This window comes from Vanacampus margaritifer, chromosome 2 (assembly GCF_051991255.1).
Source record: "Vanacampus margaritifer isolate UIUO_Vmar chromosome 2, RoL_Vmar_1.0, whole genome shotgun sequence".
NCBI lineage: Eukaryota > Metazoa > Chordata > Actinopteri > Syngnathiformes > Syngnathidae > Vanacampus > Vanacampus margaritifer.
Window position 1 is genome coordinate 49679492 of NC_135433.1, and position 23657 is coordinate 49703148.

The following is a 23657-nucleotide window of genomic DNA, read 5'->3' on the forward strand; positions in this document are numbered from 1 at the left end:
CCGGAGGTCCGGGAGTACATCGAGGCCTGCTCGGTATGTGCTCGAAACAAGACATCCACCAGATCACGCATGGGTCTGCTACAGCCTCTTCCCATTCCTTCTAGACCATGGGCAGAAATTTCCCTGGATTTTGTCACGGGACTTCCTCTCTCCAAAGGAAAGACCACCGTTCTCACAGTAGTTGACCGATTTTCTAAGATGGTCCGATTCTTAGCCTTGTCAAAGCTTCCCTCAGCCAAGGAAACGGCTGAGGTCATGATTAAACACGTTTTTCGAGTTTACGGGTTCCCTAGAGACATTGTGTCGGATCGGGGGCCCCAGTTTGTGTCACGCTTTTGGAAGGAATTTTGCCGCCTAATAGGCGCCAAAGCCAGCCTAACCTCAGGGTGGTACCCTGAGGCTAACGGTCAGTCGGAACGTCTCAACCAGCAGCTGGAAACCAGTTTACGGTGCCTTGTATCTCAGAACCCGGCATCGTGGAGCAAACACCTGGTCTGGGTTGAGTTTGCCCATAACTCCCTGCCCACCTCTGCCACTGGACTCACCCCCTTCAAATGCGTTTTTGGATACGATCCTCCTTTTTTTCCTAACCTAGAGTCTGAGGCCTCTGTTCCCTCAGCCCATGCCTTGGTCCGTCGTTGCCATCGCGTCTGGGCAGCCGCTCGGCAGGTTCTGGAGCGCCAGAGGGACAGAGGCAAGCGAGCAGCAGATCGGAAAAGGAGACCTGCTCCAGTATACCAGCCAGGGAACAAAGTGTGGTTGTCAGCCAAACATCTGCATTTAAAGGTCCCATGCCAAAAGTTGGCGCCTCGGTTTGTGGGCCCATACCCCATCTCCAAGGTGATCAACCCGGTCGCGGTCCGTCTTCGCCTGCCTCGGTCCTTGCGTGTTCACCCAACGTTCCACGTAGGCCAAGTCAAGCCAGTCAAGGAGAGTTCTCTGGTTCCGGCTCCTACGCCCCCGCCGCCTCCTGTGATTGTGGATGGGGGGGCCCGTCTACAAAGTCAAGCGATTGCTGGCCGTCCGCAAGCGGGGCCGGGGCAGGCAGTTCTTGGTGGACTGGGAGGGGTATGGGCCCGAGGAAAGACAGTGGATACCTTCCCGCTTCATCATGGATGACTCTCTAATTGAAGACTTTTTTTTTTAGGGATCATCCTGACCAGCCTGGGCCGTCAGGAGTTGGCCCTAGGGGGAGGGGTACTGTCACACCGCGGTGAGGGTGTCTTGTCATTTCCTGTTTTATTGTGAAAAGTCTGACTCCTCTCGTTTCAGGTCACTTGCCCTTCCTCGTGTGGTGTCTGTGTCAACCCTGATCCCTGACTGTTTCCACCTGTTCCCCATTACCCTCATGTGTTAAATAGTCTGCGTTTTCCCTGTCTTGTGCCGAAGTGTTTTCGTTTGAGCCACTGAAGCCTGCCATAGACCACAGCCTTGATACCCAATTGCCTTGTTGCCTTTATTGCCTTGTCTCGTGAGAGAACCTTTGTTTGTAATTTTGTATAGCTTAGTTTTGTTTAGTCATAGTGATTTTTGTTTTTGAATGTAGTTTTGAACTTCCTCCCTTTTGGAGCGCTTTCAGTTAATGTTTGTATAGTCTTTATTTTCTCCCTCTCATCGAAGAGCTTTTGTTTTGTTAATTAAAAGCTGCTTTACCCTCCACCTCTTCCTCTGAGTCCAAAAACAGCCTCGTTGTGTCACATACATATTTAATATAAACATTTTTCTTTTTTATATAGCTATGTTTGTTTTGGATTTAACGCAGCAGCTTATAGAGCTAATGCATTAGCAGATAGGACAAGTTTAAAAAAATAAAATCAGTTAAACACCTTCATTTCGTCGAGCGACAGAAATGTAAGCTGTTTATTTACTTATTTACGCACCATTTTAAAGCTAATTGCTCAGAAGAAAGTTAGCAGCAGTACACTGGTCTTGAAAAAGAAGAAGGCCGTAGCTTATAACTGATACTGATTTCATTACTGTTTTATTTGATATGGTATTTTTGTATTATTATTGTTCATATTAATTAGACATGGCGTTATATGCGATTCTGTGTTAGCCTTTCAATTTTCACATTGTTGATCTTAATGTATCATTTTATTTGTTTATGTTAACAATAAGGGGAACTTTTTCTGATTAGCGTTTGCCTATATTAACTAAAAGGTGAGCCAGCTATGCATGAAAATATAAGATAAAATACATGAGGTCAATGATCCGTTTTTCAAGCGGTTTTTAAATTGTCTTATGGTACGCCGCTGTTGTTTACCCAAATTTTATGACATCTCCCTCTGGTGGACGGTATCAACGCGCCAATCTCTCCTCCCCTCGGTGATCAACAACCAGCCAGTGAAATGTTATGCTGCTTGGCTAAACCTCCACAGTCCACACAGAAGCAAAATGGCCGATAGTAAACTAACAGATCTTACAGCGTCTGTCACTCACCTGTGGGTTATTATGTGTGCTTTGTTTACAGCCTGAGAACTACAGTCGTGCAAAAGGATACTAGCCTTCCAACGATTCACGTTTCGGTGATGTCATTTCTTATCCAACTTAGCCTTGAAAGCCTCGAAGAACTAGCTCGCTAAGCTAGTTTACCTAGCTAGCCCGTAGGTCTGCGACCATATTTTGTACGGGACGCACTTTATTTCCGATGTGATTCCCGAGGTGAGTCAACATTTCGACTAATATCGTTTATTTTTATTTTTAGCATTGTTCGTCGTTTGTGTACTCGTTGCCTCCGCGGTTTTACGCATGTCAAAGGCATTTTGGAGTCCGCTCGATTGCGTTGCAATGCAACGCAAGTGTATCGTAAACATAGTTATTATTAAGTGGCATATCGTAATATTGACAATTAAGTGTACAGCTGGATACTAGTATGCGCTGGCTGTAATTAATGCGTGTATTTTTGTGACCCTAAGGGTATTTTGAATGTAAATTAGGTCAAAAAGGGCGCACAGTTTGTGAGTAACGGGTTTATTGACTTGACGTGCTGGCTGGACCTTCGGGTGTAGCTGTGTCTGACGGTCATGACCCACTCTTCGCCCCCGGGCTTTTCCGGCCACTGCGTCCGTGCAGCAGCTCGCCTCGTAGGTCAACTAGTTGCTGCGGTTGTGATGGCCCGAGTGTCCTTACTAAACGTTACATTGTACACAAACGTGACCGTGTTCATAGCATGTGTTTGTATATTTGTTGATTTTCTAATGTATTATGCTGTAGGTCATAAGTACCATACATAATCTGGATACTGTATTGCATTTCCATTGCCGGGTGCTTCATTGCATGTGGTTCTCAACTATTGTCTCCCTAATATTAGCATTTTAAGAATAAAAAAAATGTATTGTTCAAAAGTAGCCTTTGTAAGCATATACATCTTTTTGTAACATAGTGCTGCTCTTTTACATGTTCAAAGTAGGGCTGTGCAATTAATTGAATTTCAATTACAATTTCAGTTATTACACTCCTCAATTACAAAATCGGCATAGTGATAAACAAAAATGAAATGTTATTAGTACTAATTTTCAGTTGTTTAAATTTATATATTTGTACCTTTTTTATTTTAAAATGACTAATTTAATAAATCTTGTTTGGTCCAAAAGGAACCTGCATAACTATAGTGTTTCAAAAAAATGTATTTCTCTTAATATTTTTTAAATGTCAAAACATTTTCTTGTTTAGTACCAAAAAACAAATGATTGTTCTAGTCGTGATTTCAATTATTACCAAATTAATCGTGTTTAATACTTTTCTTCATAATCAATCGTGATACGAATCACCAGGTACTAGGCACTTCACACCCCTAATATATATCTGATAGACGTTTCGTGGTAAATAAATTTCTATGTGTACTATGTTCTCTTCACAGACAGGAGAATCAGGAAAGGGAAAAGCAGTTAATGGAAGACAAGAAAAAGAAGAAAGACGACAAAAAGAAAAAGGAAGGTTCTCAGAAGGTGAACAGTGACATGGTTTTGCATTGCTTTTCTTAAGGTTTTTAGTTTACCGTCTCATTATCAAATGTATGTGACCAGCATTTAATAGAGTAATATTATGGGTTGGATCATGAAGCTGTTGAAGTCTTACTGTGGATATAAAAAGTGTACACACCACTGTTCAAATGTCAGCGTTTTGAGATGTAATAGATAAGACAAGGATAAACCGTTTAAAACTTTTTTTTCCATTAATGTGATCTAGGCTGTACAACTCAATTGAAAATTTTAAGAGAAGTAAAAAAATAAAGAAGTTAAGGGTTGCAAATGTGTTCACACCATGTTGTGTTCAGAATTAACCAGTCACATTCAAACTCATGTTAAATTTTCAACGCAAACCTACCACCATTTGAAGTGCCTCTGATTAACATCCTAAAACTGGAAGCTCTTCTAGTAGGCTTTTTTTCTGACATTTTTTTGTCCCGTTTTACAGCATGAGCCATTGTTCACAGAAAGTGTTGACGGTATCAGTCAGAGCGATCTCATTGTTTAAAATGTATCAATCAGGAAAAATACAAAACAATTTACAAGGCATTTAAATGTACCACGGAACAAAGTAGAGATCATTATCAAGTAAAATAATTATGGCAAAACTGTGACATTATCTATAACTTGACGTCCTTCCACAACTAATAAAAAGATAAGAAGAAAACTGGTGAGGGAGGCAGCAAAGAGGCCGATGGCAACACTGAAGGAGCGTCATTTCTGGCAATTAATGTTAAGAACATAAGACAACAATCTCCTGTCTTCTTGATATGTCCGGTCTATTGGTTAGGATAGTAAGACAAAAGCCTTTTCTTCTTCTTTTTTTTTTTTTTTACAAAAACGCACTTGAAATTTCCTCAAATGTACATAGAAAAATGTGTCATGGTGGGTTAAAACCAAGATTGAAATTTTTGTCCAGAATTTGAAAAGGTATGTTTGTCTCAAACACTGCTCAACTCCAAAAAGAACATCTTTGCTACAGAGAAGCATCATGTTTTTCTTCAGCTGCAATTGGGGCCTTAGTCAAGACGAAGAGAACTATGAACTGTTCAAAATACAGTCAGCATTTGCACAAAACCTTCAGGCTTCTAAAAAGCAATAATTGTCAGTAACACCCTACTAGAACAGTTGAACTTAATCATATCACAACAACCTGCCGCTTGAACTAAGGTCTCTTGACTTTTTATGTCCACTGTACAACACACATTTTTATATTGCCTTTTGTTATAAATTGGAAAGTTTCATGCTTGCTTAATATCTGACCCATTTGCTGTTTTTTCTTTAGGTCCCAGAACAGAACATCAAAGGTAAATATAACTGTTTTTAAGTTGTTTTTTTTATCATGACTCTAATAGACCTAGACCTCTGCAGGGCTAATGTTACCTTAAGGCACTTTACCATGAACCAATTTCCACACTTAGATGGTTTTGTTTGGCCTTTAGTGGTCGCTTTTCCATTCGATTTTTTTCGGGGCCAAACGGCTACAATAGAACCGCTTCTCAGAACCATGTATGTATTGTATTTTTTGCCTTGACGGCGGCCAGCCAGCGGGCGGCTGTGTTTCGTTGGCTTAAACCCCCAAATTGATTTTTCTTCTATATGTGAAAGCTTCTGTGAATTTAATGGGCTTTACTTTGCAACATCGGCACATCATGCACCGGCAGTTCATATATCGAATCCGAGACGCGCCACTCATGAAATGTTACTGCAGAACCCCACACGCTGCGAGTGCCCAGGCTTGCACAGTTCAGATGATCCCGCGCCTGTTGTAGTGGAAAATCAACGGAGGCCGTGCAGTGTGGTGCCGGGGCTCAGCAGAGTGGTAGGATGTGGGTCTGTTTGGGGCTAATGGAAAAACGGTGTTTGTAAGGTACATTAATGTTAATCTCGCTGGGTTCGCACTCGGTGTCTTTGACGCAGAACAAGGTCCGTATTACGAAAGCATGCCATGGGCGTCACCTTGCGTTTTAAAGGGATACTTGATTCATTGAGCTATTTTCAGGAGTAAAAAGTGATATTTGATAACTTCATTATTTTTCATGAACAATTAATACCTTTAATAACCAATTTTGCCACTTGCTGTCGACTCAAGATGACATCACCTGTGCTGAGGAAACAGGTAATGACCAACTTGGTTGTCAAGTTAGGCATTTGGTAGCTATATAAGAAGAACATTTTCCAATCTACAGGCTTTTTTTCTTTTTCAAAAAAGCAACTTGGCATGTTTATTTAACATTGCTTTCCATATGACAAGAAAGTCCAGTCACAGCGGTTATTGCGCTGAACATTGCAAAATGCATGGCACCCTTTTAATCGTTGCTGAAGTACCGTAGTGATTTGTTGACATGTTGGCACTTACCCTGTGGTACTCTTTATTTTTCCAGTGCCAGAGTCAACCAAGCCTTCCTGTTCCCAGCAACCCACCACCCCAGCCTCAGTCTTCCCCAGCCCTAGCCCTGTTGACCCCTCGTCCCCAAGTTCTAGTGCCACTGGGCTTTCGGCACCAGTTCCTCCTGGTGGTGGGAACAATGCAAAGCAGCGGACTGCTGTGGCCAACGGACAGCCCTCCTCCGTTTCTGGAAACCAAACTTCCCAGCAGCAGCGATACATGTCCAGAGACGTTCCACCAAGATTTCGCTGCCAGCAGGACCACAAAGTGCTACTGAAGAGGGGGCAGCCTCCACTGTCCTCCATGCTGCTTGGGGGTGGTGGGGGAGATGAGAGCACTGGTGGGGCTGGGGTTGGCGGTGGCTGGGGTGCCACATCACCTCTTGCCTCGAAAGAAGCAGATAACTCCAATGCAAACACAGACACAGGTAGGTTTCACAGAAAGAGTAATAATTTGAATATGCAGTATACTGAAGCCCATGGATTTGTCCCATTAATATTTCCCTTTTTTTTTAACCATTGATCTAAACAATATCAATGAAGTAGTAGATATGATGAACTAAAGTTAAACACTATAAAATGCCATGCGCATACTAATACTAACTTCTGCTCAATACTTGTTGGTACACTTGTCTTTTTTCATCTAGATTTGAACTTGGGTTCATCCTCTCCTTCACCACCCAACACCACATCCTCATTATGTGTCACTGCTCTGTCGTTATCTTCATCTTCTACCAATTCAACTTATGCAAATTCCACATGGGGGGCAGGATCTGTCAGCCTGTCCTCCTCTCAGGGTTGTGACAAGATCATTGTGGATGGGACTGATCTGGACAGCTGGCCGAGCATCCAAGGCACAGCCAAATTAAGTTCTGAAGGCTCTGGAGGAGGCGTGCAGGAGCAAGACGGCCCTAGTAACAAAAACAGTAGTGCCTCATGTCGTGAGATGAACCTCCAGCAGATAGGAGGAACAGTGGAAGGAGGTGTAGGGAAAGAGGACAATCCCTCCCCGCCTTTTTCTTCTCCTCTTTCCTCTTTTTCATCACAAAATGAATGTGTTCAGACAAGTGGTGTCATATGGAGCGCCTCCACTTCGCATCAGGTGGAAGCAGGATTGGGATCAGCAGCATTTTATAATTCCAAAGTCTCCCATCTTCTACATGGACCTCAAGAGAGTCCTGCAGATGGCAACAGCAGTCTCCCTGGTGCCATTTTAAACCCTGATGTGAACCCCTCTGCCTGGCCAGCCCTAGTGCCGGAGAAGACATTGACTTCAGCTACTTCTCTACATTTGTCCTCACTTCCTGTCAGCACCACCTCTCTCCTTCACGAGCACACTGAGATGGCAGAATTAGACAAGAGTACAGAACAAACACATCCCTTGGGAAACCCAGGGCAAGAGCTGGGTTCAGGTGAAAGAGCCCAGGGAGTGGGACCAGGACCAAATCAAGATGTTAACAAGAGAGAAACTGAGTCTGATGCGGAAGGAGAAGGGAGTGTGAATAAATTGGGTCCTTTGTCTTCCTCTTGGAAACCCTTAACTGCAGTGCCCTATGCTCCAAGAACAGGTGCTTCACAGGAAGCTCAATGGGGTGGAGGGGAGACTGGGATCCATGAACATGATGATAATCTGGGGGGTTTTGGTAACCAGGGTGATAATACAGGGTGGGGAAGAGGAAGGGCTGATAGTGGAAATATCCAAAAGGTATCTCAGGGAGAGTGGAAAGACCGGAGCTCAGAAGTGGAGTGTGTAGACACAGACGAATGTGTAAGTTCAAATAATTTAGCAATAGCAAGTGCAACAGGAGTTTGCGGGAGCGACAACAACAGTAGGTGTGGAGCCAGTGAAGGTGGCAGTGGAAGTGCTTTGCCGGAATCTGCGTCACCAAAGTTTGCAGCAGTGGAAAATGCTTGGGACAATCAAAAAGGGATAGAAAGTGGTGGTGTGGCAGAAGAACAAGAACAAGGCACAGATGGTGAAGGACCCGTCTCCTTTAGTGGAGATGGAACAGAAAATGATAGAGAAGAGAGTGCTAATGGGCAGAAAATGGATGGAATACAGTCTGTGCCTGCCCTCTCCCATCAGAGCTCCGATGCTGAAGTGGCCTTACTTGGCATGCTCAATCGATCTGACCTGGATCCCAGGGTTCTGTCCAACACGGGTTGGGGCCAGACCCAGATTCGTCAGAACGTGGCCTGGGATCTAAACACCACTAAACGAGTAGGAAATCGAAATGAAAAAATGCCATCTTCCGCATTCTCATCAGGAACAATGCACGACAATAGTCGCAGTTCGGGGTTCCTCTCTACTTCAAGGGTAAATACTAACAATGAGTCTGTCAGCAGCCACGCTGACAGCGTGAACTCTGGCCCTTCTTCATTGAGGGACTCATGGGATGGCGGTGCTTTACAAGTTACTTGTGGTTCTCACATGTCTGATGGCATTATACAGAAGCCAAGAAATCCGGATATGGAGGGAAGTCAGGGAAACACGGCTCGAAGTTGGGGTGATCCTCCTCCTGAGAACCAGGGAAAAGGATGGGGTGAAGAACACCACTGGGGGGAACACAGAGGAGGAAATTGGAGGGACAAAGGAGAACAGAGCAGTGGGTGGCCTTTAGGCCCAGAAGATAAAGGGAAAGGGGGATGGAAGGGGTCTGAATCAGGGAGGGTAGGTGGTTGGGGAGACTGGAGCCAGAGTGAGTCCAAGCCTGTAGGTGGGTGGAGAGAGGGACGAATCAGAGGTGCAAGCAGCTCTGAAGAAGGATCTTCTTGGGTTAACCCAGATGAAGGTGCATCTCAACGGGGCGGATGGGGAGGAGGAGATGTGGTTAAGTCGCCCCACGACTGGGGATGTTCCAAGCACCACACAGCAGCACCGACACCAAACAACCAAGTGGCCACAGTGAAAACCCAAAATCAGCAGCACCCATCAGGAGGAACTTTACAAGGAGGTTGGGACAGCCGGCCAAATGTTGGAAGTGGGATTCCCCCATCCAAGAATCAGAACCAAAGCACGGGCTGGATATCTGGCCCAATTCCCCAAATTTCTGGTGATGACTCTGTGGAACCCAGTGGCTGGGATGAACCGTCTCCTCAGTCTTCCAGTCATAAAATGGAAATTGACGATGGGACCTCAGCCTGGGGAGATCCCACCAACTACAATAGCAAAAATGTGAACTTGTGGGACAAAAATCAAGCTCCATCTAGTGAAAGCCACAGTCAGCAGGCTTCAGCACCGCAGCCACCTCGACGACAGCAGGGCTTGCAACACAGGGATACTAACTCTGGAAAGGCTGTAGTTGGTAAGTAGTATTATTTTTGTGAAAGCAGATTTGCATTTCATCTTCTTGTTTTTTGAAGTGAATGCTTGAATTGGTATTGTTCATTGTAAATTTGAATGTTCATTTTCATAAATCTCCTGTTCCAGGTATGTGGGGAGGTGGTACCCAATCTCTTGATAATGGTTCAGGTGCCTGGAACCAGACGTCTGATACAACATCAGGATGGGGTGATTCAGATGATCCAAAAATATCTGGCTGGGGCAACCTGTCACCCAACCCTGGTAAAAGTAAGTGAAAGAAGATCACATATTATCATTCATAGTAAGTTTTCAATCTTTAATCAAAATATGTTTTATAGCTTAGCACGTAGTCCACTTAAGGAAGTTTATAAAAGGAGGTTTTAGAAATCAGGTTTGTACAAATCAGGATCTTTTCTAATGCTGTTTAACCATGGTAACCATTTTTCAGTAAACCTGTCTGCAGCTAGTGTTGTACTTCTTGAGATCAGTCTTGGTCTCAAGACCACTTTTTTTAGCGTCTCGGCCTTGTTTCGGAATCAAACATATTTTTTACTCGGTTTTGTCTTGGTCTGGGACTGGGTGGACTCAGGATTTTTCATTAAGAGCGGTTGAGACCTGGCCAGTACAACTGTGGTCAAGAAATAACAAGTCTTTCCGTTGGTGCCAAGAGTGCCTTCTGCACCCAGAGAGTGGAAGTGGATGAAGACAGAAGACGCATCGCCTCAGAAAAATTAGACAAAATGTCGGCAAACTCTTTAGCAATTAAGTTTGGTTTCTAAAACCATAAGGAGTTTGTTTATAAAGTGACAGTCTGCCAGTGCGTCGGACAGTAGGAGATAGAAACGGCACTAGCGAGATGTGAGGCTTGTTGCTTGACGGGGGATATAAACGTCATTCACCATTCGTGTACCGTGGATAATTTTCAAGTTGCTAAGTTATTAATGTTTTCTTTCGGAAGTTTGCAGTTTAGTGGCGCTTGGTCGGTCTTTTTCTAGGTGGTGGTTGTTGGCTAGCGAGGGTGACGCTTCACACTTCCTAGCAAGCTTTGGTTGAGCATGGTGGCCCACACGTGGTGCGTGGACTTTTCGATGCTGACGCTGAGCTACGGCTGGGTTGTCCCCAGCCCCCGCGTCGCCCGCCTGTGCCCTGTGCCGACGCGGCAGTGGTCCGTCTTCACCCACTGAATTGAAGCATGCTGGAAGGTGTACGGCTTTACCATCGTTACAATATATTTTTAATTGTGTTTTAGAACGATACTTACCGGTGACAATATTTAAAATTTTATATGGGTAAAATTGCGAAATCTTGTAGCCAAAATATAGCAAGCATTACGTACCACGTCAAGTACATTAAAATTAGTTTTCTACCAATTCTTCTCTTTATTGTCGTTGGCTTCTTTTTCCAACTGTCATTTTTTTGCTAGATTTCACTCCAAGGTGGGTTCAAATTCATCGCGCTACGTGCGGCAGGCATGTTCTTGAAAAACAACTGCACAACAAACCCAACATATCGTCTGGCCTTGTATTACTGCTTAACTTCGTTCTTTATGTTGTTCATTGAAAAAAAAACTATTTTTTACTCCATCCTCTCTAGCTCATTTGTTTTAAATTTATTTATTTATATTTTATTATTTATTTATTTAATGAAAATTAACTGTTAGAATGAATGTTGTTATTTTATTGTTAAATAAATTAACATTTATTACCACAAACAACAGAGCAAAGTACCGAAAATTGGTACTGCTCAGTACCGGCATCGATTCCCAGGTACCGATACGTGAAAGGTACCCATCCCTACTTGAGAGTTTTTTCATCATGGTTCAATAAAGGTTGCAAAGTTGTTTGCAAACAGTTTTTCTGGAAGCCATAAAATTTTAAACATTTAAATTAAAATTTGCGCCCATTAAACAGTGACTGGGAGCCACTACTTGACTGTGTCGGGCCACACGAACTTCTCTGACACTGGCCCGACCAGGCCTTCACCAATTTCATAAATAAATAGGATGAAGTCAACATGTCCTTGAATTACAGTATTTGTTTTCATTGCCCCAATAAGACTTAATGTATGACCCTGCACAACAATTACAGTATTTCAAAATTTGTTATATACAAGAACATGGAAACAGTAAATTTTGTTTTATTGAAGGTACCAAGTCGATGGAAACCTGGAGTGTGAAGGGAGAGGGCTCAGTCGTGGCCTCTCGTCATCCCAGCTGGGAAGAGGAAGATGACAGTGGGGTTGGGATCTGGAATAGCACCGGCTCCCAAGGAAGTATTTCCTCCTTTAACTCTGGAGGCTGGAGTCATGGAGGAAGGAGAGGCAACATGAAGGTTAATAAACGTCGAGCTTGCAAGTAGATGGTTTCTCGTAGTATTAGAAATTGAGTGATTCTATCGCTGTGTGGTTTCAGTATGTGGCACATAAACTTTTGGTTTGTTTGTTTTGTAGCCGATATTGAGGTATTGACTATCATGTTGTTACATTGTATGACTGACAATAATGTTTGCATTTTTTATCAAAGGGTGGGAATGGAGACAGCTGGCTGAATCCAATGTCACGACAGTTTTCAAACATGGGCCCTCTGGTAATGTACCTTGTATAATGTACAATTTTCAAATGCAACAAAAACCCTCAAGAATCATAGTGCCATCAAAGGATTAGTTGTCAATAGTAACCCCACTACAATTTTATGAATGTGTCAGTACCTATTCTAAGTAGTTTTCATCATTGTTGCATTGTTCATTCTCAGGGTGAAGACCCCTGCATAGATAAGAAGATGGAAGGAGACAGGAGAGGGATGGTTGACTACAATGGGGACATCCGGAGGGGAGGAAGAGGTGGAGGAGGTTACCGCATGTCGAATTCCAAAGACATGGGCCCTGCTGACATGAGCGCCTATGGTGAAAAAGTATGAACACCTGTTTCTTATAGAAATTAATGTGAGGTCAGCAGCAGGTTTCGACATTAGCCATTTTCGACATTAGCCATGGCTTCAGGGCCACTACGTGACGTGTCGGACCACATGTCCTTTGATGACGTGCCGAGCTTGTAGATTGATGTGATGATTCTTTCAATCAGTTGACTTCGGTTGTAGAAGTAAAAAAAATCAGATAAAAGCATCACCTATTGCAGTGTTTCCCAACCAGGTGTATGCATTCACCTAGGGGTCATTTATTTCCCAGATCAAAAAATAACTTTAATAAAAAGTGTCAACTTAAGCGTCTCATTAGAGCTCATGATGACTGATGAAAAGAAAGTATTAGGACTGTGTATCAATTCTAAGTTCCTGAATCGATTCGATTTCGGTTCACAAGAGTTAAGTTTGCCTGGATTGGCTGACAACCAGTTCAGGGTGTACCCCGCCTGCTGCCCAAAGCAAGCTGGGATAGGCCCCAGCTTCCCCGCGACCCTTGTAAGGAATAAGCCGTTAAGAAAAATGATGGATGGAAGAGTTCAGTTCGATTTGATTTTGATTCTTCCCAGGCATTATTTTTCTCTTTTTTTTGGAATCAAATTTTTTTATATATATTATTTTCATGGAAACATCATTATTTTTCTCTTTATCTTGAATTAAAAAGATGGCAGTACCTAAGAATTAAAGTTTCAAAATAAAGGAGACAAAATCATTTTGATTTAATAATCAGTTATGCTATTCTTTTGGGGAATCAATGACGCACGAGTGAGGTGGTACTCGTGGTATAACAAAAAGGTTTGGGGTACACATGCCAAAAAAGCTTGGAACCACTGACCTATTAATATACCGTTTCCATTATATCCTCCCCACAGATGGGTAGCCATGGAATGTATATTGGCAGTGGTGGAGGGATGCATCAGCCTCGAGGGATACACCAACCAAGCTTGCATCCAATGAACTCCTCTCCGGGGCTTCGAGCTCAAGTGCCTCATCCATTCCTGTCTGCTCAGGTCCTGCATGCCTGATCTTGTTTGTTATGTGTTAATCATGGTTGGTTGACTATTGGCCGTAAAGGTGACACTATAGAAGATTGAAGAGAGGAGTGAGAGTAACAGAAGAAGGTGGGGGAGAGAAGTAGATGAATTTTGCTGTGAAAAGTTTCATATACAAAAAGTTTGGAAACCACTGGGTTATTTTGAGTTAAATTGTATGAATTTGTGTCTGACTACTGGCACTGGCAATCGATACAAGGCAACATTTTTTAAACTCTCTTTTAGCTTTTAGGAATTCCTCATTCTGTAATGTCGTCCCACCACCGTCGATTGTCGTTTTTGTTGTCACCCATGTTTCAATTTCGAAAAGAAGCTTTGTGTTTCATCAAATACTTGTTGCCTCTCCCATTACTGCAGGTGCCGGGTTCTATGCTGAAGCAGATGCCGTCTCCTGGTGGCAGTGTGGTTGGAGGAGTAGGTGTTGGTTCCGTTGGTGCAGCTGGTGGTGTTGGTGGAGGAGTGTTCCCTCCCCAGATTTCCCCACAACAATTAGCTGTGCTTAGCAACATCTACCCCCACGTGCAACAATTCCATCTGGTACATGGCTACGTTTTAAATTGAATTTGGAACTGTTTTTAAGCCTTATTGCATCCCAACGTGGGAGCTATAGAGTCCATATTTTTTCATATAAGAATTGATTGCTCCTCCCACTAATTACAGTATGAACCTCAATAATGAGGTTTATTGCAATGCACCAACATAATTTTTGTTATTTTGGTGTGGATAAGTGCAAAAAGTACAGTAAGTATAAAGCTGATTGTATCCAATGTAAGATTTACGTAGATCTCTACCTACCTACACAGTACACACATTGACAACATTTTGGTACCGCTCTGATAATGATAGGTGGTCACAGAAGTAACTTGAATCTGAAAAAGTAGTCTAATAATAATAAAAAGAAGAAAAATAATAAAAATCAGACATGCCTTGGCGTTTGAACTGTGGTTCAGCAGAATTATATATATATAATTTATTTTTTTTTTTTAAACAACATGAAACAGGCCTGGACAAAAATGATGGTACCTTTCGAAAAGATTGAAAATTGACAGTTGGGACATGTTCAACCAAGGTGCTTCTTCTAATTGGCATCACATATGTCTTTAAATATGTACTCAGTCAGTTGACCTATTTAAAGGGTGACAAGTAGTCGTGCTGTTTGACGACATGGTGTGTAGCACAGTAAACGTGGACCAGCGGACTAAGGAGGAGGACACCACTGTTGCAATTAAATCATGAATCTGGGAGAATGTTCTATAGACAAAACTGGAGCTTTTTGGCAAGGCATATAAGATGCAAAAATTAAGCATGCCTAGAAAATGACACTGTCTTGACTCCCAACTAAGAAACATGGCAGGGGCTCTAGTATGTTCTGGGGCTGCTTTTCTTCATCTGGCACAGGTTGTCCTGAATCTGTGAAGGAGACAAAGAAATCTCAGGACTACAGAGGCATTCTATGTATGATTGTGCTGCATGTGTCAGAAAGATCAGTCGCAAGTGTCAGGGTCCAAAGCAAAGCTAAAATTACCCATAAATGGCTGAGAGCAAAACTTTGAACATTCTGGAGTAGCCTTCTATGACCCTGATCGAAATCCTTTTCAACATCTGTGGAAGGAACGGAAACATGCTGTCTGGAGAAAGCACCCTCCCAACAACAACAGTGGGCCAAAAGGCCTGCCAGGAGGTGCAGAAGTTTTATTGAAAGTTACAGTTTGATTGCCTGAAAAGATCGTGCAACAAAATATTAAATTAAGAGCACCATTGTTTTTGTCCAAGCATCTTTCATGAGTTTGTTTTTCAAAAGTAATGTCTAATTTTCATTGGTTAATCTGCATTGTATTTTATTAGTTTTGTAAGATTCAAAGTATTTCTTTCACCACTGTGGGGTTTTCTTTCATTAACGGGGGTACCTAATGCAAGCTCCATCATCTCACTTTACCTGCTTGCTAACTCACAGGCTTGTCAGCTCTTGCTACAGCAGCAGCAGCAACAACAGCAGCAGCAACAACAACAGCAGCAGCTTCTGCAAAACCAGCGAAAGTTCCCTCAACCACAGCCCCTCAGACAGCAGTCAGACCCACAGCAGGTTAGCATTATATCTCCATCACAATACAGTTTTCTTAAATGTTCATTAATTAGCTGGGCATCAACTGTTCCCAATCCAACTAATTATAACCAATCACTTTTTATAATTCAGCATTATTTTTCTGATAGTGATTTATTTGACTAATTCTCAGCTGGCCAGGATTGTGGCAATTCTCCAGCAGCAACGACATCAACATGGTGGAGTAGCAGCTGGGGGCTCAAAATTATCCCCCTCTCACCTTGGAGGGAGTCTGTCGAAACAGCCAGTGGTTGACTCGTATCCACCTGCTGGAGTGGGAGGCCCCGTGTCAGACCCACATTCCAAAATACAAGGGATGTACTCTGGTGAGTGCAACAGGCAAAATGTTTGTATTGTGTTTAATTTGATAGATGTAGCATTAGGTGGCAAGGTGGATGATTGGTTAGAACATTTGCATCTTAGTTCTAAGTTTGGAGGTTCTCACCTTCCTTTGGGGAGTTTGCATATTCACGCATCATTGCATCTCAGTTGTATCCCTCTGCAGCGTAGAGGCAGGGCAGAAATCTGTTGCATATGTTTGCGGAAATTCCACCTCCGCATCGTCAGTCATCCAGTAACAAATGATGATGTGACGGCCTAAAAGTCCAAAAATTATATTTATTTATTTTTGTCAGAAAATTAATAATAATAATAATAAATCTATTCTACATTATGCATGCATTTTATTGAATTTTGGAATCTCTTTAATTAAGCAACATGTCAAAAATAGCCGTCCATGCATGTTGTCGCAAGGCTTAAGTTCACACATCCACCCAATCACAGATGCCAGAATCAGCCGTGTAACTCCAAAGAAGCGCTTGCCTTATATAAATAGAAAGGATCGCTGGTCATAGTGTGAGCAAGGCAATCAAAGAATAAATTGGCCCAAAGAAATGTGAATTCATCTATTAAATGACAATGTGATGTACCACTTTATATATTTTTGGACAAAAAAATACAGTATGCCAAAATCAACCAATGAATTATAAAAGAAACACACTTCAATCAGAATGTCCCCATTTTTTTATGAAAGAAGACAGGTGGTGGCACGACTAAGCTTGTTAATGTCACATAATCAAACTTAGAAAACAGGTGAAGTGATTGGACATTACCTGAACCCTGAGCAACTGTGATGTCATTTTCAGTTGACAGTAAGTGGCAAAATGGCTGCCCCCTGAAATGGATACAAACGGGTGGATTTTGCTGTTTAATTCATATTTACCAAACGCAATATTAATCTGGGCGCTGTGTTTAGATTGGTGAGGGCACATAAAACGTATTATTGTAAAGATATTTTTGTGGTTGTCTTCTCCTCTACAGTTAAAGAGCTATAAATAGCGATGATGTTTTGTTAAGTGTTCGATTTCTTTATAACAGTGTGCATTCACTTATTCCTATATTGTATATTATTTAGTTTTAACTGCACACTTAAAAAAAACATACATATAACTTGGTTTGGGGGCGAGAGTGGATTAATTTAATTTCCATTTATTTCAATGGGAAATATTCCCTCGATTTCAGGTTAAAAATGGGATCACAGAACCAATAAAGTTTTTAACTTGGATCAATCTGTCCGTTAGACAATGACCATACTCTTGCTTCAGAATTTTTGGGTGGTAAACATGCCACGATAGATATACTGAGTTTGGCCTGAACATGTTGACATTTTCCATGTTGTCAGGGTTTGCCCCTGGTGGTAACCTGTCAGGATTGGAAGTTGGCAGTCCCATGATCGGGGGGATAAAGGACATGGGAGGACAGCAGTCACGCTTCAAATGGATGATGGAGGGACATTCCCCAGCACCATCTCCCCCTGACTCATCCCTTCTCAAGAATGGTAGGTCAGCAGATGGTTTGTCACCGAATTTTTACCACCTCCCAAACCTCAATCTGGTCTTAACTCACCCTCATTGACAGTGTATTTTAATGATCCATATTAAATGGAAAATGCTTTGAATCAAAATCATACAAAGCCACATTATTTGGCTGTATTTATCTCTCGCATACCATTTCTAAGGCATTTTAAGTACTGCATTTAATGAGTGGAAGGAGGCTCGCCTTATTTCCGGTAAGAGATTCAGAGTGGTGACATTTCGGGTATTCTCTCTTAAGGCTCCACAGAACACTGGCACCGTACCCCTGGGAGTAAAACGGGGAACAAGCCTTCGACGTCCAGTTGGCCACCGGGTGATTATTCTTTTTGGTGCTATTCCCTTTTAGAAAAGTTGAACAAGCTAATAAAAATGGGATTGATTTGAGTTAAAGACTTCTGTATGTTGTACATGTCATACTCACACATATAGGTACAGCTTTACCACTGAATAAATGATTGTGCTCTTTTTCCTTGTACTGTCTATGTATGGAAAAGTTTTATATGGATTAAATGAGCGGCAGAAGTCATTAATATCATATGTTTGTCTTCTACGATTATAGAGTTCCAGCCTGGTGTCCCCTGGAACGGAATGCAGAATAGCGGAGACCCTGAATCTGACCCCTACATGACCCCCAGTAGTGTACTTGGTTCCCCGGGACCCCCGACCCTCAATGATTCTGACCATCAGTTATTGCGAGACAACATAGGTATGCCGAGTAAAGTAGAGCTAATTAACCCAGCAGAGAGAGAGAGAGCGTGCTACCCACATGCGCACACACAAGCATACTGAAAGCAGAGTAGATTACAAGGTCTTAAAATGTCAGTCTTTCTCAAGCCTGGGTGGAAGTCTTTCTCTCTCCTTAAACTGACTAATAAGATGCTTTACACTAAAATCCGCCGTTCTCTCCCGAAAATGAGCAAGTGTTGAGTTGAATAAGAGCTGCTATATTTTCAGTTTTCACCACCATAACGTATGGGATTTATATCTATTGAGACAAATGTAACTTATTTTTATGACAGCATTTACACACAGTCACAGACGGAATTTCCAACTGTGCATGAACTCTTGAAATCCCTACAGTGTAACAGAAAACATTTGACTAAGCTTCTTGTATCCTGCTACAACAACAATGGGACGGGGCTTGGTTAATAATGGTCCAGCATATCAAATATAATATGCTCTTTGACTGATTTTAATACCATTCCATAGAATACTATATATACAGTGGTCCCTTGCTACTTTGCAGTTCACTTATCACGGATGTTTATTTGGATCCAAAATTCATACATTGCAGAGTTTATCTTGGGTTGTGCCTTGATATTTCGCGGGTTTTTCAGAGATTACCCACCCCCCTGCTGCCCCACGACGCCCCCCACCCCTCCCGGATTGACTGTATTCTTATTTATGCTGTTATTTTTCTTATTATATTTACAAAGTTACCTTGATTTTATTTGTGCTTGGGGTAACGTTTATTCTGAATTTCAATAAGAAATGGAAGAAGAATTAATTCCCCCCCCCCCCCCTCTTTTTGTTGTTGTTGTTTTGCACTGGCCAAAGTGTACCCGGTTAGACCCTAAGGACCACATGAGTAGCCCGCAGGCAAAATATCTCACCAGTGACATGCGTCTATTTTTTTGTGTTGTTATTCTACAAAAAAAAGCTATACATTTCAGTAAGATGCATCATATATATTTTTTGCTATCCTTTTTAAATTATATTTATCAATGTAAATTTGGTATTGACAATATTTAAAAAATAAAAATAAAAATGTTTAAACAAGTACTGGTCAAAGATGAGCATTGTAGTGCATGACCAAATGATAATGTTTGCGGAGAAAAGATGTGGAGTGCATCAATGTTGAGATGATTTAACCCAAAATAGTTTGACAAATTTGTTAATGCAGAAGTGCATACCAAACTTGTAGCCCATTGCATTAATCAGTACCTACAAAGTAGCTCTCAGTTTCTAAAAGGTTGGTGATCCCTAGACAGTCAATGCAGTCTTGGTAAATCATGACTGTCACACATCATAAAGTGCCTAACCCTAAATAATCTTGCAATGTTTTTAATAGGGCCAAATCCTGCCCTCAACACCTCACTGCCTTCACATGGTGCCTGGCCCTACAGTGCCTCAGACAGCCCACTCAGTAAAGCACACGGTACAGGTAAATCCTTTTGTTCTCCCGAAAAGTAGTTCAGAAACTTAGTTTTTGTCAGTAAATTGCTTCCATTGTACTTAATTGGTGTTTAAGTTATTCAATAAAAAACAAGAAAATCTTTTTAAAGGGGAAGTCAAGTCAAAAATGTTCTTTACAACATATTATTCTAAAGAGTTTATTTTTATTTTTATTTTTTACTTGGCTTCCCCTTTAATAGTTTTTACTCACATTACTGGGGTGTATTTTTCACAGCTAAACTTGCCCCCTATTTTCCCCAACATTCCACTTTCTCTCCAGCAAAGTACTCAGAATACAAATCCAGTTGGCCCCCTGAGCCCATCGGACAAAGTAAGTCGTGGAAGGCCAATCGCAACAGCTCACAGCTGCCACGCCCCCCACCTGGTTTAACCAATCAGAAGCAGGGCACGCCCTCTCCTTGGGGAAGTGTCGGCCCACGGATAGCCCGGGGCTGGAGTGGGGGTGGTGTTAAACAAGACTCGAGATTTGGGCCAGGTACTGTCATTTGACTCACTCCTGGAAGCTAATACAAATGTATTCAACTATGTCATGTTCACTAAATGGCGCATTTTTTGTTTGTTTGTTTTTTTAGGCACAGCTTGGAGTGATGGTGTGGCATCGAGAGGCAGTTCCTGGTTGCTGTTGAGCAACCTGACACCGCAAGTAAGAAGGCAGCAAAAAAGAGGGAGACAATTGAATATAAAAGACTAATTATCTGATTGACAAGAGTGCTGAATGATGATGAATGAAAAATTAATCCTCGTTGAGTCAGAACAGAAACTTGAGTCATCATTCAACTGTATTCTCAAACAAGACAAGACAAGACAGGACAATGATTGCTCTGCTTGCTTTAATCGGATTGTGAAGTTGGACAAACCATCTATGATTTTTGTCGCCACCCAGAGAAAAACACACCATTAAAACTATGATAACCTTTGTTCTCATATTTCTCTTTCTACATACCTAGATTAAAGCCATATTCTTCTTTCCCTGTAGATTGATGGCTCCACGCTTAAGACGATCTGCATGCAGCATGGTCCCCTTCTGACCTTTCACCTTGGCCTTACCCAGGGCAGTGCTCTGATTTGCTACAACAGCCGTCATGAGGCAGCCAAGGCCCAGGGTGCACTGCACATGTGAGTTGATCTGTGACAACACTAATGCAACCATATAAATGTACACTCACTCAGAATTTACTGTTTGTAGTATGTTCTTAAGCCAACATTGCAGAATGGTAAAAAAAAAAAATGCTGTTAAAAGCATGACTGTGGTAAATGGGAAAATGTGTCTAATTGTTTATAATTGGGCGTGATATAAATGCTATGGCATCCAGAACATGTTTCTGGTGGTTAAACAACTCACAACTCCGTTCTTTGTAGGTGTGTACTGGGCAACACCACAATCCTGGCAGAGTTCTTGAGTGAGGAAGAAGTTGCTCACTATTTTGCACATTGCCAGGCTGCAGGTGCTGATGCGACTAGCACAGGAGCGTCAGCAGCTGCTGGTACGCAGGGTTCACCCGCCACAGGCGCCGTAGTGACCCAAAGTGAGGCGAGCTCTCCAAGAAGTGAGGGGGCAGTAACGAGCGCCACCACAGGTGGAGATGGGAGTGGCGGCGGAGTGGAAAGCGGTTCCGTAGGTCCGAGTGGTGTCATGTCCCCCGGTTCTGGTTGGCAGGGTCTAGATGGTACAGGTAGCTGTTCAGAAACCTCCTCGGCCCAAGGACCCGGGCTGGGGATTTTTTCCCAGTGGAGCGCCAATAGAGCAGGAGGGGTGGGAAGTGTCGGTGGAGCAGAATCTGGCAGGTCTGGACTTTGGGGGGGCATGGCCGCAGGATACCATGGCAGCAGTCTGTGGGGGTCACCGCAAATGGAGGAGAGGCACCAAATGGACAGTCCTGCTGCTTTGTTGCCAGGTGATTTGCTGGGCGGTGGAGCCGATTCCATCTGAAGAGCCTTCTGCTTTTGTAGGTTTGGACACACTGATACTGCATACACTGGGATACGTTATGTATTTACGATAGCACATCAACACATTTACAGATATGCATAATATTAATGTTCCACACGTACATACACATATACATTGTTTGCATATCAATGTGCTCACGCATAAAGAAGAAATGTGAGACATGCTTACACACATTCTTGTGGCCAGACTTAAGCTATTATATAAATAAACGCAGGGACTGTTAGTTGTATACAGCCTTTTTTTCCACAGATGAAGATTTCAACTGCTTAGACTTGAAAACTGAATAAGAATGGTAAGACAGTTTGTCTGAAAGACTAGACTGTATTGTGCTTAGTAAATGGAAGACTTTTGAACAGATTTACATTCATACACCAAATTCAGTTGCTCCTTTTAAAAGAAGGGGCACTGTCAACAGCATTACCTACATTGTATAAGAAAACTTAAAACTACTACAAGGATGTGAGAAGTGCAGTTTGTTTTCACACATCTGGAAAAAAATACATTAATCCAAACACATGCAATCAGCTCTGGACAACAGAACTGCATCTTACTGTGTATGTCAAGTTTGTTTATATTTTTCCAGTTTATATGTAAGGCTTTAATTTTTGAATTGTGAAATTATGAAAAATGTCATTTTGTTTTCAAAATGCTGACCTCCTACTGTTTTACCTTGCGCACTCTTATTATCTCTTGAATATGTTTGTTACTGTTGCAGTGATAAATGTTAATTTGAGGCTTTGTTGCATTTCTCCATGTGTGGATACCGTATCATTCACACTATGGACATGAGTATGAGTGGGACTGAGACCAAGCAAGTGGATTAAAGCGCCACTGTTAATTTGTGTGTGTGTGTGTGTGTGTGTGTGTGTGTGTGTGTGTGTGTGCGCGCATGTTACTGCCTGTCAGAAATGCAGGCAAGGCTGCTTACTATACAGAAGGTCTATACAAATTGTTTTGTGTTCATTGTACTGCTGACTGTGTTGAGAATATTGGCACTAATGCTTTTTCACTTATTAGAAGTTGTTTGTTTTTAGTGGAGTTGGAGTTTTCTTGTTCAAACCGCAATAATTAAAGAAAAAAAACGTTTTAATGAAAAACAGGTCAAGGCATATTGGGGAAATGTAAATGCCAAATCTTATCAAACTGGGAGGGGTGGGACGGGTGGTTTGGGTTGTTTACAAATCCAGAAAGAGTTACCATATGTTTGTAATGTTTTGATGTGTATTTGTTTTAAATTAAGACAGGCTTTAACACTCCTGTTCAGTGTTTTTTTTTTCTTCGAGATTTTGCAAAGGAAAACATATTTAAACTAATGAGAACAATATTAATAAAGTATTGGCTTGTTTTCAATGTGTATTGTAGTCACTTTTGGGATTCCATTCTTGTTTTTGAACTTGCCAAATACACCATAGTGACTTTGTGACGTAAATTCATTGATTTTTTTTTTGGGGGGGGGGGGCGCTCCTCATCTCTCCCCAGCTACTGTCGTTACCTAGCATTACAAAACCCAGTTCTATTTCACACCTGCGTCATTGGCAAAAGGATGCTGAGTTTCCAAATGCCAGGCAGGAGGTCCAGAGGAAGACCAGAGGTACATGGATGTAGTTAAAGAGGACACGAAGGTGTGAGAGCAGAGGATACAGAGTACAGGGTTAGATGGAGGCCACTGATAAGCTGTGGGGACCCCTGAAGAGAAAAGCCGAAAGGAAAAGAATATTCAACCCCTACATGGTGACTACATGATTAGATTGATTTATCCATGCTGGAAAATGTTACATCCTGCCCACTGTATGTTCCTAGAACTTCTAGATAACAGACGGACAGTTATCCGGAAAAGAGTACATAAGGAGAGTTCGTAAGGATTACGAATAGGTACACGATGACGACAGAGTAAAAAATAAATAAAAAT

General features: G+C 42.1%; 1 protein-coding gene across 2 annotated transcripts; it reads left to right on the forward strand.

Annotated features, from left to right (window-relative positions):
- The first annotated feature begins 2322 nt into the window (after positions 1-2322).
- Positions 2323-23102, forward strand: tnrc6bb.1 (trinucleotide repeat containing adaptor 6Bb.1). Of its 2 annotated transcripts, none has more exons than XM_077557533.1 (21): positions 2323-2661; positions 3860-3947; positions 5254-5275; positions 6353-6784; positions 7004-9661; positions 9787-9927; positions 11806-11990; positions 12182-12244; positions 12410-12568; positions 13447-13584; positions 13984-14163; positions 15581-15709; positions 15861-16053; positions 17409-17564; positions 17840-17914; positions 18161-18307; positions 19673-19765; positions 20057-20272; positions 20370-20440; positions 20774-20913; positions 21157-23102. In XM_077557533.1, the coding sequence occupies exons 2-21, from the start codon at positions 3891-3893 to the stop codon at positions 21725-21727; spliced, it is 5826 nt and encodes a 1941-aa protein (XP_077413659.1). In that variant the 5' UTR covers positions 2323-2661; positions 3860-3890; the 3' UTR covers positions 21728-23102. The 2 variants fall into 2 exon arrangements, with proteins under 2 accessions (XP_077413659.1, XP_077413660.1); XM_077557534.1 differs by having other exon boundaries at positions 15590-15709.
- Positions 23103-23657: the final 555 nt, after the last annotated feature.